Raw genomic sequence first — 17062 nt, 5'->3', positions numbered from 1 at the left:
AAATTAGTGGCAATTAAAGCACCAGTATAAGTGAACTCATACGTTTAAGGCATATAATCACTGCATGTTCATTGATGCTGCATTCCTAGTGTTAGTTTCCTTTACACTGTCCTGCGAGAGGCAGAAGTAAATAGACCAATAGTGCATATGCAGTACACACCTTATCACTATGTGCTCAGGAGAGGTATTAAACACTGGCCTATGTTACAAAAATATGCAACCAAAGCAGCTCTGCCCAAGCCAAAATAGCAACTGAGTGCACGCAATTTACTACAGGAATTAATAAGTACCATTCAGATCACTTAAAGGTGGAATCCTACATCGGCAGCCACTAATTACTGCATGTTCGCTGGGATCAGTGTCTTTCTCCTGTTCACCTACATTCACACCTCATTCATTGACAATATAATGCCAGGAGGGTGCTGAAGAAAAACACATGCAGTAGAACACTGATCACGAGCTCATGTAGAGAGGAGATCTAGGACTTGAGCAGCCCAAGACATTTAAAACAAGCATTTGCAATGCATTAGGTCTCGCATTTACGCAAGTTTAAGCTATTGGCATTGCAAATGACAATGCCTTTTATTTATGTGTTAAAAACGAGAAAATAAAAGGCATTGTCATTTGCAATGTCAATAACTCAAACTCATGTAAATGCGAGACCTATTGCATTGCAAATGCTGGTCTTCTTTCCCAGCTGGCGTCCCTCAGTCTGCGTGACACCAAAGTATCCTCCTGGGTCCTTTCAAGTCAGCAGCGATCGATAAGCGGCACGTTCCAGTCTGCCAGGACAATGAGGCTTCCATCCTGCACCCCTCGAAATCGGGCCAACGATTCCTGATGTGACCATTGTATTGGTCACGCAGTGGGGGCAGGCAGGCAGCATCCTCACAAAATGAGGTGTGAATCACTGGCTCACGGCAGCAGCAGGGCCATCAGAGATAGCCCTTTCAGTGTCACTTTGCAGGCCCCTAGGCTAGACACAGAGGGGAAGGGGAGGAGGTCGGGCGCACTGCAGAGGCCTTCCTCAATGTGCACGTTGCACCACACAGGCAGAAAAAAAGAAAGTTCCCGGTATGCTTTTTTTAAAACAAGAAGTAGGGGAACGGACTAGCATAATTTTTAAAAGTAGGGGCACGCCGTGCCCTTCCGTTCCCGCACACTTCTAACACTGCAATTATCACATACTAGGTCCTGAAGAATAGCCGTACGAGTAGGCTAGAAACATGTTGACCATTAAGATTTGGGCACATTATTCCCATGAGTCGTTCCACTGTTTTTAATCATACTGACTAGGGGTCAGAATAAAGGCAACATCACCCACTAGCCAGTTATTTTTAAACACACGCCTTCCTTTACCTCACTCCTCCCTAGCAAAATCACCTGCCTCACATAGTCATTACATTCAGTGCTCCCGCGCACTTTGTCTGGTCACAGCACGCCCGTTTCGTAGCCGAACGGGATGGACCCTATGATAAAGCATGCCACCAAGGGATAACCCTGGTGGGTGAGGATTTTACGAAAACCTTTGTTTTTCCGAAGTGAAGGAACAAGGAAGTATATAACTCCACGCAACATAAGGTTGGGCATTTATTTTTGTTCACACATGTCTGGCTTTGGAGGGTGGCCCCAGCCCTAATATCTTCGAACTCCCCCCTTGTTTGTGTACACTATTTGCAGTTTAGTCACATGTATTTAGTTCTGAATGAAGCCTGTAGGAGGCCCTAATACCTTAAAGTGTCATTAAAAAAAAGCACTAATCTGTTTTTTGTCCTGATGTAAACACAGGAAGTGGAAAGTGCGCACATAATAAATCATACACATTAAAAACATTGGTTTAAAAAGACAATTCTGGTGTTGGCTGGGCTGCCATGTATTCAATATCCCGTCGTTTTGTCCTTCAGTGTATTCTGGAAGGACAGCACAATGAGTGTTCCCTTCTTCTTGAACAGAACCAGTGAATAGCAAGGCCTGCTCTCCTGCCAAGGTCAGTGGATTATCTACAATAAAGACTACCGCCTCTTTCGGGGAGGTGTACTTTGCAACGTATCCTCTTGAATAGCAATGTTGCTACTAAGTAATGATTATTAAGTTATCATTTCAAGACAATCACCACATTCACCTTCTTGCTGTGTCAGGAGCAGACTTTTGAATGCCTGATTCGTGACAACCATGTACCACGATAGCAGTGCTAGTGTGTAAGATGTCTTTGGATTGGATGGGATTCCCGAAACCTCTTCCTTGCCCCAGACTGAAAAGCCATGATTTCATCCTTTGCACCAAGATAGCAGGACTGCTACCTTAGAGGGTGGGGAGATGACAAGTTGCAGGAGCGAATGTGGGCTACCGATATTTACTGCTGCTCGAGTGTGGCAGAAAGTCACAATAGAAAGCTGCAAACAATAATAATAATTGGGTACTTTTTATGTTAAGCTCCTGATGCAGACTAATTTAAATAGGTCAGACCTAAAAGTGAATGACACATTGGCCCACAAGCCCTGGCACTGAAAGGCATATGGGCACATTGTGCACAAGCATAATGCCATCACTTAAACTGAAGATGGACACATGACGAAGTGGCCTGACCCACAGACCGTGCTGTATGCTGTGGTGGGCGGAGCAAAATGTGACTGACACAGCTAGCAATGTAGTGTCAACTATTAGTACTGACAAGGCATAACAAAGAATAATAAAAAGACCAGCACATGAGTTCTGCCCAAAAGCGTAAAACAAAGCAATACCAAATGGAACAATTCAAGGTCCAAAAGGCAAATATAGATCCCTCCGAAAAACAAGTGGGAGCAAGTTGACTTTCCAAACAGCAATTAATTCAGGTTAAATGGAAGGTCAAAAATAAAGTAGTGCAGGGAAGTCCAGAACCAAGTGCGGGCACAAGGGATGTTGTGGCAGAGTGCGTCTCACCATTTCTATAAAGCAAATGAAGAATGTATGGTAAAAGCTCTGGCTATCCAGCTGGCGCAGCAGCATTTCACCTAAATAATTCTTTACTTTCGACAAATGCATGAACAAGACAAGAGTAGAACACTGGGTCCAGAAAAATAGTTGGTGATGTTTAGGCTCACAGTTTATACTGGATAGAAAAATCAAAAGTGAAGTGGTGGATTTTTATTGGCTCACCTTCAGTGCTCAGGATCACGTGGGGACCACTTCCATAACTTAAACTGGTTATTTTCTTACCACACAGCACTTCTAATTTCTTTGGAACAATTGTGCTTTGGTTGTCTCCAGTCCCAAGACAATTACTGCAATTTAACCCAAATGCATACACCTATAAAACATAACATGACACTGGATTACTTACTAAAAATCACAATTTCAAAGCAACAAGAACACCCCAATACATATAAACATTATATTCCCTGGCAAGGTCTACAAAACACGATTAAATCACATTCAGTCCAAGTCCTCATATCATGTACTTTAAACAGAAGAATTTCTGTGAACTCTGGAACTACAACGATGTGTACAACTTTAGGGTTTGGGGACTCGGTTTTATTCTCTACTTGATGCATGACTAATCAGAAGCAACACTAAAGCTGCCTCAAGAAAGATGAATAAAAACCAGCTAACAAGATCTGCACAACTCATACAACTGTTGAATGTATCCAGGTTAACACCTTGCAGGTAAAAGACCTGGAAAAGCAAACTGCACATTGGTCTCGCGCAGTGTCCCTAACATATATTAAATACAAAAAGTGGATTATAAAAATACCTAGCACGTAGCCAAGCTGTCTTTCACTATGGTGTTCTCCAAATTAAATGTACATTACCAAAATATGTTAAGGTTAATGGAAGGCCAATTTATGTTTTTAAAACACCCTATTCAGTGGTAAAATAATAAGGATGATAATGTAGGTGTTCCTTGGTGCAATCAGTGAAGCTCTCTTCGGATCAACGCAATGGAGTTTTTGCTACTCGTTAAGAGGGTTGACTTACGGTGAAGAAAGTTGGCAGGGTTATACACTGCCTCATATGGAATGGCGTGACGACCTTTGGTAGAAATGCTACTTTTGTCCTGATATCGCCTTATCTGGGAAGATGGGAAATATAGCTAGGCAGACAGAGCTTGTAGCTCACTCACAAGACAAGGTGACGTAATTGCTATGAGGAAGATGGTCTTCAGTGTGATGAGGCTGAGAGAACAGCTGTGCATTGGTTCAAACGGGGCGCACACACAAGATAAGTGAGAACCAAATGAATGTCCCACTGAAGCATCACAAAAGGTTTTAGTCTGAATATATGAATCACCCCTTTCCGAACATGCCATTTGAACAATAATAGCTGGCCAGGTAGGTATAAAAAGCCAGAGAGGGCTGCAAGTACCATTAATTATCACCACACCAAGGTCTGCATGAAAGCCAAAATGACAGTATATCAGCTAACTGTGCTTGTAAAGGCTGGATGCTGCAGTAAGAACACCATACAAATAACCTATCCTAGAGTCCTGTGAAAACAGTGTCTGTGAAGGGGTGCCAGGCTAACAAGATAAGACCAACTACTTCACGAGGAAGATCAGAAGGCATCAACTGTCGCCAGCACATCTGCATTCACAGATGTGCACGTTGTACAGGTTCAGATGCAGGACTCTTCCCTGATGCTGTGTTAGGAGATCTTACCAAAGGGGAAGCTGGAGCAGAGGACAGATGCCCAAGGCCAGTAGGATGATTTGTGCTGATCTTCTTGAGAACTCTGGTCAGAACAGGTGGAGAAGGAAAGGCGTACAGGAGAGAAAGATCCTTCCAAGTGCTGAGCGACAGAGATATTCCTTGGTTATTCAGTCACTTCCAGTCGCGCAGGACCTCCAGGCACAGAACCCACAACTCCACTCTGCCTGGTTTGTTGGTCATTGGCAGCCCTAAAAGGATCAAGAGCATCCTGCTTGTAGGTTAGGCGCCATATCCATTCTAATGTTTTACATTGGTGCAAAGACTCTGTCAGTGGTGGGGAGAATCTCAGTGCTGAGACTTTTGAGTGGCTGTTTTGGGGAGGCATGGGAGAGGCTAATTCTGAAGCAGAATTTTGGATCCACTTATTAAATGGCTTGAGATCCTCTCGAAGGTTCCCAATCTGGAATGGGGCAATGTTAGTGAGGCTAGGGATTAAGTCTGGGCTAGATCTAATGGCTCGCCATTTACGAATTTTCAAATTCCTCACTTTGATGTTTTTGTATATTGGGAGTAGTATCAGCTAATTTAAACAGAATTAGACTGTGATCTGTTCAGGATTGAGGGATAAGGCTTTCAACATAGAGCTCAAGATGGTTTGAACAAAATTCCACCCAGCCAAGGGTGGGAGCCAGAATCCTTTGGTTGAGACCTAATGTTTTGAGAGTATCAATCAGATTATTAACTTCAGGGTTTGTAAAATAGTCAACATGAAAATTCAAATAACTCAAGGCCATGAAGTTGACAAACCGGACTAGGGGAGAAGCGAGTACACCACCTAGCGAGGAGAGGAAATCTTATCCAGACCAGGGAGTGGTAAAGCAGGCATCCTGCAATTGACAAAGAAGGATTCACTTTAAGCGAAAAACCTACGTTTTCTGCTCCTACATGTGGAGCAATTTCAAAAAGATTACATTGTCAGGAGTCCTGAAAGATCATGGCTATGTCGCCCCCACGACATTCCTCACTATCCTGCCGAACAATCATGAACGCTGGAGGAAGAGCGGTCATGATGTTAGGATTAGCCCTTGGCTTTAGACAGGTTTCTGTAATAAACAGGACATTGAGCTGGTTATCAGTTATTAGAACATTGGTATGTTGGAAGCACAGTTGAAAACAATCGAGTGCTCCGGGCTTCTACTGGCCGGTAGAAGCCCGGAGCTTTAACATCCCAATGTTGTCCTTCACAGCTGGTGCTGTGAACAAAGGACTCACAGAGCCCGATTTCAATCCCCTTGGGCTCCATGAGGCCTTTGTTTTTTTTTTTTAGAACATTTGGCTCTCTAGTGGCGGATTGTTCTAACAGCTTTATTGCCCTTCGTATCAGGGCTATACTGGCATTAAAGTCCCTCTCCTTTGTTAAAGGCTTGAGCTGAAACATTGAAATTAATGGTCGGTATTGCCCGCAACGGTGGCTATAAGGCAATATTAAGTCATGTACTTCCTGAGCATGCTTGCTCAGGGATCGAGCATAAAATTAATCCTACCTGTAATAAACATGAGGACGAAGTGACACTAGATGGTCTAATTAAAGTAGGCTCCCCATGAGTCCCAAACTCCACTCTACACTTATAACAGGAAACCGTTCATTGTAGCAAATTGGGATGAAGATAACAATAACTACAGTTTCAAATAGAGTTTAAACGTTTAAAAAAAATCTAATGCATGGGCTTTACCGGAGGCAGAACAAAAATAGTGACTGGCACTGGCTGCGGAACGGGCACAGACGGGCTTGCCTTTGGCATGCCTTCATGATGAATGAGACATTGGGATCACAGTCCTGGGAAGAGGACATGGTCCAGGATGGCTCCAATGAGGAGGAGCCTTTGTGAAGGAGTCAGATGCGACTTTGGCACGTTGATGGAAAAGCCCAACAATGTTAACAGGCAGGCCATCAGCTGGCAATGGATTACAACTATTTGAGGCAACCCCACCTTCAGCAACCAGTCACTGAGTTACGGGAAGACTAGTTTTCTCAACCTCTGCAGAATGGCAGCGACCACCACCATCACTGTACAGTCAAGGGAGTGCACAGAAAACTGAAAGTGCTTGCGACCTACCTGAAACCGCAGAAAGCGTCTGTGGGACTGCAGGAAGGGAATATCGAAATAGGCATTCTGTAGATCCAACACCACAATACAGTCTCCTGGATCCAGAGTAGACAGGACTTGGGCCAAGATGAGCATTTGAACTTGTCCTTCCAGAGTTTAAGAGTGAAGGCTGAGGATAGGGTGGAGGCCTATGTTTTTATTTGGCACTAAACAGTAGTGTGAAGAACAACCAGTCCTGCCTCCCTTGGTCAATAGAGCGTGAATGTCCCCCTGGAGCATGAATAAATGGCACTCCAGAAGGTGAAGTTGGAGGCATGTAGGCAAAGTGTGATAGGAAGGGATGGCTAAACCATTCTGCACAATCTGGAGCTCCCCACTTGTTGGATGTGATGCTTCTCCACCTGAGGAAGTAGAAGCTGACAATGCCTCCTGCCAGGCGATTGTGCGCTGTAGAGGGACAATTTAAGTGGATTTGCAGCGGCTGCTGGGGGGAGAGGCTGGGAATTGAGAAGTAGACTATTCCTTGGGGCTTGGATATTGGTCGCTGGATCCCAGTCTTCTGCCTCAGAGGACTTAGGAGGCCTTTTGTTGTTGAGGCAAGGTGTGTCACTGCCTCTGCTGTTATTACTCCCAAGCCTTGAAACGGGTAAGTCTACTGGTTAAACCACCGAAAAGGCATGCCAACCCAGGACAGAGAGCGTTCACATTGCTCTTTTTAACGCACTCTATTGCTGAATCCACCTACAAAGAGACATGCGCCATCAAATGACATGATATTAAGATACTTTTGGAAGTTGCACATAAAGCTGGTGTAGCGAATTCACACAACACTGGTCCCGACTGCTCCACCCAAGCGGTTAGTGGTGATCAGACTCGATCGGATGGAGTACTTCGCTGCATCCTGCACATCCTGAATGAGGTGCTGGAAGTTGCGACGGATGTCAACAGGGACATCTGGCAAGGTGTCTACCACCATGTCCCATAAAGCATGCTAGTATCTCCTCAGGAGGCAACTAATGTTCAACAAATTGAAAAAAAAAACTGTCTGAGAACATTCTTTTTAGCGAGTGCCATCACTTTAACGCATTTTGGTTTTCTGTCTGGTGGAGTAGTCAAAAACGTTTTTGGGTTGAGGTGACTTCCTGAGGCCTGGACTTCCTGGCTCTTTGGGGTGGGGTACTGAAGGAGGAAGGCGGGGTACACCAGAGTGGTTCTATGCTTCCTTACAATCTGCATGTTCATTCAAGGGCAAGATCTTGGTTTTTGCCAAAGTCTAGCAGTGTGGCTGTGAGGGCCTTCTTAAAAGGAAGAAGAGGTTGCTCTGAGGTTGTCCCGAACTTGACACTAGAAGGTTATCAGAGCACTTTAAAGATTAGTTCAATAAGCAGAAAATAGATAACCAAGAAACATGAACACTGACAATGTCCGTTGCAAATCGGGAGTGGGGCAGTTGGTTATAAACCAGTACTCAGACGGCGTGCCTTTCCTGGTTGGAGAACAGCTTCAGATCAGTATCAAGAGAATGAGTTTGTGGGTTCAGGGTAGAGATTTGTTGATTACAACAGTTTGACTTCTTTTTTTGAATGAAGTGATTCAAGGTTCAGTTGTAGGTTTTCTTTTTTCAAAATTTTTGAGGTTTCAACAGTAAGGTGCTGGTGCTTCTAGATGATTTGCCACCACCGGACAGTTCCATTTTGTCAGCTAGGTACTTTGGTGTATTAAGTGTAGGGCTTTGTGGGTCATGCACGCAATTTTCATCTGAATCCTTGCCTCGTAAGGGAGCCAATTTAGTGCCTTCAGATCTGGAGTGATGTGGCTGTACCTTTTCGATCTAGTGAGGAGCCTTGCAGCAGAGTTGAGGGAAGCCCTTATTGGAGGGGGCGTGGCTTGGACGCCGGAGGGAATGGCGGCGTGAGCTTGGAGCTCCGCGCCCGATCCCCATATAATCCTGCTAAAATGGTGAGATGAACCACGCAATTGCACTTTTCTGAGCACCGGAGACCGGAGTGATCATAGCGGCACCCCTGCGAACAAAAACGGGAACCGCCGGCGGTCAATCGGGCCGAGCGGAGCAACTGCGGAGCCGGAGAGCAGGGGAGGCCTGTCATGGCGGCAGTCACCGAAACTGCCGATCGCTAGCACTAGACTCTGGTGGTGAGGGGTGAGACCGGGGGAATCGGGCCCCGGAATGCCAGTGGTGACCATCGCGCTCCCTACTGATAGCGCTACAGGTCCAATAACTCGTCCAACGTGGATTCAGCCCGATTCTGTTGCTGACCACACACGAAGAAGCTCAGCAAAATGGCGGCGAAGACTGGGCTCCCGATCTGTGGAAGCAGTGCGGCGGCTAACGCTCTGAGGAGACTCTGATCACCCCCGGGGCGGCACGATACCTGAAGCACCATCTGGCCAGAGGAGGCGAGATCCGATCGGACTGCTCGACGGGGATGCACACGAGATCAGCGGTGCTTGGAACGGACGGCCGGCGCAACGACGAGAGGCGGACGGACTTTCTGCCCCTATCAGGAAGACTCCAGCCGCTACGCAACGGCCCACTGTGAGAACGCCTTGGCTTTAGATTGTGGGGCCCTGCTGAGGAAGAATGAATGGGTGCCTGGGCGTGACGGCTGGGGGCACCGCTCTGAGAATAGCCCCTGTGAACCGGTATTTGGATTGAGGAGCGCACTGGAGACGAAGAAGCGCGGGGTCCAAAAACAGCAACGGACTGGTGCCCTGAGACGCCGAGGGCCCGAGGGGGCTGTCGAGACATCTACTTGCCGGCCCACATCATACAGGCAACCCTGGCATTGGCACTGCAACAGGCTGGGGACCTCGATTGGCTGCTGCGCGGCGCTGCGACGAGACGCAGCTGGACTGGTGACACCCCTCAGTGACCCACAGGCCCATCCTAGCAGGCACACGAGGAGCTCCGCACCCGTTTGCGCATCGGCCCGCCCTGTTGAGAGACGCCGCCCGACCTGTTGTCATGGCAGGTGGGAGCGCTGGGGCTTGAAGTAGAGACGTTAGAACTGGAGGCCGCAGGTGCATGGGGGAGCCACAGTGCATGAAGCCGATAACTCGGCGCAGCAACAGGTGGGAACTGATTGCTCGGCCCCACGAGAGTGAGTGATCCGATCCGGGGTGGGCCCGGGAGCGAACTTTGGACCTGCATTCGGGCAGCCCTACACACACGAACAGCGCAAATTCCCGAAACCTGACGAATGTCGCCCCATGTCTGGAGGCGCAGCTCCGACACAGCAGCGGACCGGAGCAGCACCCTAGAACCATCAAGTCGCGACAACAGGGGAAAGCAGTAAATTGGCACTCAGCGAAGTTGCGGGCCTGGGAGGACAATGATGCAAGGGATTCGCGGGCCCAGAACCTGAGGACGGCCCTGGAGCATGAGTTGAGGCGCGCTAACATTCAAGTGTAACAGCTGAGCGCTGCTGGGTAGAGGAACACTCCGATTTGCCCACTCTGTTGACGCCACACGGAGCCAAATCAGAGAGATCGTGGGGAGCTCGTTTCCTGCCCACGATCTGGACCAACCTACTCCAGGGAACCACGGAGAACTCCGGCATAGCCGGGAGGAGAACCGCGGGCTGAAACGTGGGGAGCTTGCGAACTGCGCAAAGACTGGGACACTTGTGCTGGTAGGCCCCACGCGCCTGAATATAACTGAGCCTGCAGCCGCGCTCAAACCCACGATTGGAGGGCCACCAGGGGCCTTTGTTGCGAATCTTTACCTAACCCACGGACACAGACGCACTCACCCTGCGGGGTGTAACAACCCGACAAACGCTGCAGAACCATGGTGAAGAACAGGGGAAAGGGGGACGGGGCCGCGACCTCGGAAACACCGGAGGGCTCTCCCCCGGGGCCTTCAGACCTGCAACAACTCCAAGACCGCATATTGGAGGCTATTGCGGCAACAAGAGACACTTTACAGCAGGATATTGCACAGGTGGCGTCGGGCCTGGGGCTCCTTCGAGCGGACCACGACAAACTTAAAGACAGGGTCAAGACCACGGAAGACACACTACAAGAGTTGGCCCCTGCCCATAAAGCAATGGAGGTGAAACTAGCGGGGGCTTTAGACCGCATACAATCATTGGAGAGAAGGGCCGAAGACGCCGAAAACAGAACCCGGCGCAATAATGTCCGCTTAGTGGGCCTTCCCGAAAAAACGGAAGGAGAAGATATGATTGGCTACCTGGACACTTGGTTCAAGGCGACGGTGGCGCCAGAAGGCCTCTCCCCCTTCTTCACGCTTGAGCGAGTCCACCGTGCCCCGGCTCGGCCTCCCAGACCGGGTCAGCCGCCAAGACCGGTAGTGGTCAAGTTACTACATTACAAAGACAGGGACTTGCTGCTCCAGAGAGCCCGTGATGCGGGCCATTTCAGGTAGCCAATAGCAAGGTGACACTATTCCCGGACTACAACTACGAGACGCCGCGGCTGCGTGCCTCCTTCTTGTCCATTAAACGAGAACTCAGGACTGAAGGCATTCAATATTCTCTGCTCTTTCCGGCCAAGTTACGTGGTGGTGGTGATGCTCTTTTTCCCTTCGTCAGCGAATGCCTGGGCGTGGTGGGAAACGTACAAGGCAGGCACGGAGCAAAATGGAGGAAGAAGAACGGCGCACAACACAGCTGCGGAAATCACAAAGATTCCGTCGCCGACGGCAGGGATCTCGGAAACATTTGGTGTCCCAAACGGAGGTGGAAAGGAGAACAGCGCTGCAAGCAGTAGTGGCACTTTCGGGGACGGATGCTTCCCCTTCAAAACGGGGTACGACATCCGAAGGCCACATCACGGGCTCGGAAGTCAACAGTACCAGAGGCCCGACAGTAACTCCACAGACTGCGGAGAGCATCTTTGACGTTTGAGGCGTGAGCAGACGGGGACGGACGCTACTGGTAACTGGGGGAGTTAATGTTATGTTAATGTGTTAATGTTAAGTACTACGAGGTGGAGAAGTGTGGCTCACTGGTTAGAGCAGGCAGACCCTGAAGCAGAGGTCAGACCCGGGACCAGGGTTCAATTCCCGACGCGGCAGGGTCTTGAGCTCAAATGTCCAAGGACTCGATAATTCTCGCTTCGGTGCCTGACCTAATCATGGGTTCACACTCTGCAACTCTGGGCATTAAGCTTGCTTAATCTCCACAACGGCCCCCCGCGGCGGGATGCCTGGCTTTCACCTTGGGGAAGCCCTGTAGGGGCTATCTCACAGGGAAAAGCCAGGACGGGTTCCCAAGGCAAGCGCGGAGATACCCCTTCGGGGGTTGATTCAGGCGCTATATAAGAAACATAATAATAATAATAATAATGCTGCGTAAATTGGTGGTTCACCGCTGCTAGTTATGGGGGGACACTGGGAGCGAGGACGGAGGGCTGGCGTAGCTCCCTTTCAGTTGGGAGCCACTCTCCACTAGCCCTTAAGGCAACCACAGTGACGACTGTGGAATAGGTGGGAGGTTGAGTTGTTTACCTGAGTTTGGATGGGAACTGATAGTCTGATATTGGGTCCTGTTCTGGGGGGGTGGGGAAGGGGGATTGTTGGGGACGTTCTACACTGGGAACCACTTCTTTTTGTTCTAGAGGAGGGTTGGACATGTGAGAATCTGGAGACATGTTGGGGAGTGATCACGGGGAAATGTTGGGTAGGTTCCACCACTGATGCAGAGGAGACGCCCGGTTTGGCCAGCTGTAAGAAAGAGTGGGATAATGGCTGATAATGATAACTTGAGATGTATGACCTGGAATGTGAGGGGGCTCCACACAATGACTAGGAGACACAAAGTCGATACTTATTTAACGCGCAGAGGGGTCCAGATTGCATTCCTTCAGGAAACGCACCTAACAGCAACTGAGAGTCTAGCGCTGCAGCTCAGATGGCGAGGCCAAGTGTTTAGTACCACTTACTCAGCTTTTGCTAGGGGGCATTGATATGGGTTAGAGCTGGAGTACCATTTCAGGTGACCCGACAGATGTTTGACCCAGAGGGTAGATTTGTAGCGGTGGCGGAGAAACTGCGGGGCCGCGACATTACATTATGCAGCATATATGCACCCAACACTGAACAACTAACTTTCTTGGGGAAATTATCGGGGACGTTGGTGCATTATCTGACGGGCCCGGTGATTGTTGGAGGGGACTTCAATTCGGTGACGGATGTCTCACTAGACAGGTCTCACCCGCCACTCGGAGACTCACCGGTTCACCGAATGGCCAAGGGCAGGCTGGAGTGGCAGGCACGCTGGAGTTTGGTGGATGCTTGGCGCGTGCAGCACCCGGCTGATCGAGATTACTCCTACTTCTCTAATGTGCATGAACTACATGTTCGGCTTGATGCAATATTGTGCTACCCACTTGTGATTCCTACTGTGGTGCACGCTGAATATCTCGCCAGAACGATCTCAGATCATAACCCCCTATTGGTCACCTTAGACTGGAAGTCTGAGACGCCATGCATCCCCACTTGGAAGCTTCGCCCTGACACACTGGATGACCCACTATTCCATGCAGCGCTGGAGCAGGGGATTGCACATTATTTCGCAGATAATGCTGGCATGACAGGATCCAGGGCGACCGAGTGGGACGCCTTCAAAGTGGTGATAAGGGGGCTCTGTATCGGGAAGCAGACGGGGGTACGGAAGGTTCGCCTAGTGGACTTAGATAAGGTGGAGAAAAACCTACGAGAGGTAGAAATAGCAAGACCTGGGCATCCGGAACTACAAGAGAGGGTCGGCACGGCTCGAGAAGAGGTGGCTGTCGAAGTAGATCGACTCCGTAGTTTTGACTACAAGGCATACACGGCGAGGATGCATGCAGAAGGCGATAAGGCGAGCAAACTGCTGGCTTGGTTGGCCAACCCCACACGCCGACACTCTCCCATCCTTGCCTTGAAGAGAGACGGTAACAATGTGGTATACACTCAGGCTGAAATACTGCAGGGCTTCACATGCTACTATGAGACGTTATATAAAAGCATGGTGAGGAACGGGGATCCCGCGCTAGGTGCCTTCCTCGACGGATTAGATCTGCCTCAAATAGACCATGATCAAGCGGAAGACCTAGGGAAAGATATAGAACTGGTGGAGATTCGGGGAGCCATAAAGCGTATGGCCCGCAACAAAACGCCAGGACAGAATGGTCTGCCGATAGAATTTTATGGTAAATATATAGATCTACTAGCGCCGAGGTTATTGGAGGTTTACAAGGCAGCCAAGGAAGCAGGCCACTTGCCCCAATCAATGAGAGAAGCGCTAGTGATCCCGCTGCTGAAACCTGGAAGGGAGAGCGACGACGTGGCTTCGTACAGGCCGTTATCCATGTTGACGACTGATTACAAGATTCTTAGTACTATCCTGGCGGCCCGATTGCTACCATTTATGACCTCGTTAGTCCATAAAAATCAATCAGGTTTTATCCCCAAGCGCAACACCACTGCGAACATTCGCAGACTTATACGTCTCATGTGCGAGGATGACGCTGAAGCGCAGCTGCCCTTGATATTGTCCGTCGATATAGAGAAAGCTTTTGATTTTTGATAGCTTGGAATGGGACTACTTATATAACGTTCTGAGGCGCTTCGGGCTTGGAGAAGGTTATATAGGCTGGACGAAATTTTTGTACGCCTCGGCGGTGGCGAGAGTGCGAGTGGGGAAGCTGATCTTGCACCAATACTCTGTGGAGCGTGGGACGAGACAAGGTTGCTTGTTGTCCCCCCTCCTGTTTGCCCTAGCCATAGAACCTCTAGCTTTTGAGATAAGAACGGGGAAACACTATGGAGGGCTAAGCGGCAGAGATGGACAACACTTTATATCCCTGTATGCAGACGATCTTTTATTATTTCTCGAGGATGCGGAAGCGGCCTTGACTGGGGCGGAGGGGATCCTTCAGCGCTTTTGGGAACTCTTGGGCCTAAAAGTTAATTGGTCCAAGACGTGTATGTTCCCTGTGCGTCAGGGTGAAGTCAGGCCCGCCGGACACCCACTGATAAAATGGGAACCCGCCTGTTTGAAATACCTCGGGTCTATATATACCACACAGCGGCGGACATGTTGGAGGGTAACGTGGGTCGTTGTATGCACTGAAGAGCAGTATGGCCTTTTGGGCGACTTTGCCACTATCACTGATGGGCCGCATTTCCCTCTTGAAAATGGTAGCGCTGCCACGTCTTCTATATTATTTCCGCACATTGACTATATGGATACCCTGTTCCCTCTTTAAATTGTTAAAATCGCAAATATCCTCATTTCTCTGGGGCACAGGAAGATGTAGGGTCGCCCAGACCACGCTCATACGGCCGAAAGACGAGGGGGGACTTGCAGTTCACGATTTCGAACTCTACTACTTGGCGGCTCAGTTGCAGCTCTTCACACAGGAAGTAGCAAGAGTGTTCAGAGGCCCGGATCTGGAAAGGGAGGAAGGTACACCACGACATGTCTTAGCTTATATAACACTACAGCAGAAGCTGGACTTGCAGGACCTTACTATGGAGGAGCAAGCGTTCCGCCTCTGCTGGAATAGATCCAACGCCGGGCGGGAGTACGTCACCCGTACGCGCCGGAAATACCTATAAGAATGGTGACGGCGCTGCCGCATGGTGGGGACTGGTCGCAACTACAAACTTGGGAAGAGGCGGGATTACACGTTATAGGAGATCTATACGAGGACGGGGCGCTTCTGCCCTACCAAACGCTCCAGGAAAGGTTTGATCTGCCGAGGGGAGGATTCTTAATGCATGCCGCGATCACTAGAGCCATACAAACGCACTGGAAGGAGGGGTTACTGGAACCCACAACAACTATGGCCTGCCAATATACCATGATGGCAGCGGGTACTTACAAAGCGGTGACTTGTCTCTATGCTAGAATGCTCCGAGAAAACTTGCCGCCTTTAACTGGGTTGAAGTGGGAAGCTGATTTAGGAAAGGAGATCCCTGAGACGGCTTGGGAGCAGATACGGTGTCGAGCCAGAAAGAGCACCAGGAACGCCAGATTCCAACTTGTGCATTTTTTTTATTTCCACAGAGCGTATTTAACACCAGGGAAAATTTGTAAGTACTTCGGAGTGAACGAGGCAGCGAGCCCTAGATGCTCTAGGGAGGGTGTCGAACTTGACCACATGCTGTGGACTTGTCTAATGCTAGGAGACTACTGGAAGGAGATAGGGGATACACTGAAGGAGGCGACGGGACGGCAGTTGCAGTTGCAGTTTGATATGGCTATCAGTATTCTACATGGGTTCCCTCACACCCACAAAAATAGGACTACCAGCAAGTTTATGGACATGGGACTTATATTAGCTAAACGTGAGATTACTAGACATTGGAAGGCGAGGACTGGTCCTTTGTACAGACGATGGGTGTCTGAATTCCTGAAATGGGCTATCAGCGAAAGCTCCTTTAGGTATCAGACGGCGCGTAGGCGGCAGGACGACAAAGCATTGGAAGCAGCGTCGGCATGGGAGGTGTTACTACAGGTCCTTCGAGACCGAGAGACCCATGATGAAGAAGGGGAGCACAATAGTGAAGGAGAGCCCCACCAACACATCCAGGAAACATCGCATTCCTAAACACTCACTACTCCTGACACAGCTCTAGATGACTGACACACAGGTTACACGCAGAAGTGGTGGAACATTGGGATGGGTGGGAGGGAGGGGGGAGAGCACCGAAAGGAGCATTAAGGAGCTTAGAATGGTGCATCTACACCCACTAGGGTACATTGTAGAAAGAACCTTCAGATTTTGGCACATAATATCGTAAGGCCGTTTGCGGGCACCCCGGATTGGTACTTTGGAGGACGCTCCACTTGGATATTGAAGTAGGGGTGTTCCTGATGTGTTTAGTCTGCCACCTAGGTGCTTGCAAGATATTGGGAGGGAAGTGGATAGGCATGGCAGGGTAGGCTGGTTTACGATGCTCCTAGTCGCTCATAATTGCGCCCCGAGGATGGCTACGAGTTGGGAATTGTTGAGGGGGGGGGTTCCCTACGAGGGGTTGTTAAAAAATTGAAAAGCAGGCATAAGGTCTCCTTACTAGACGGCTGCAATTGACTCTTCCTGTAAGTTGTTCACTTTCTCATGGTTGACGCCGCCCGGCCTCCGGGATGTGGGCTCATAGGCTGTGTACGAGTTTCTAAGAGTTGGATATGTTGCAGCCGCTGGGAATGTAATTATGAAACGTGTAACATGCAACTTTTCTATTGTCTGCAATAAATATTTTTTTTTTAAATGAAAAAAAAAGGGATGCCCTTATTGGAGCAAACTTGGATCTCTGCAGACAACATAGGATTTCACTCTCATAGTCTAATGTGG

General features: G+C 49.1%; 1 protein-coding gene across 5 annotated transcripts in view; it reads right to left on the bottom strand.

The window, feature by feature from the left end:
- Positions 1–17062, bottom strand: part of RCBTB1 (RCC1 and BTB domain containing protein 1) — a 324966-nt gene that overhangs the window by 225013 nt on the left and 82891 nt on the right. For all 5 annotated transcript variants that reach the window (XM_086934962.1, XM_086934964.1, XM_086934966.1 and 2 more), the window contains one exon: positions 3139–3289. In XM_086934962.1, coding sequence (XP_086791088.1) covers positions 3139–3289 — 151 coding nt within the window. The remainder of the gene's footprint in view (positions 1–3138; positions 3290–17062) is intronic.

This window comes from Lissotriton vulgaris, chromosome 8 (genome assembly GCF_964263255.1).
Source record: "Lissotriton vulgaris chromosome 8, aLisVul1.2, whole genome shotgun sequence".
In the NCBI taxonomy this organism is placed as follows: Eukaryota; Metazoa; Chordata; class Amphibia; order Caudata; family Salamandridae; genus Lissotriton; species Lissotriton vulgaris.
The sequence above is the reverse complement of the archived record's forward strand: the minus strand, read 5'-3'. Positions and strand labels throughout refer to the sequence as shown.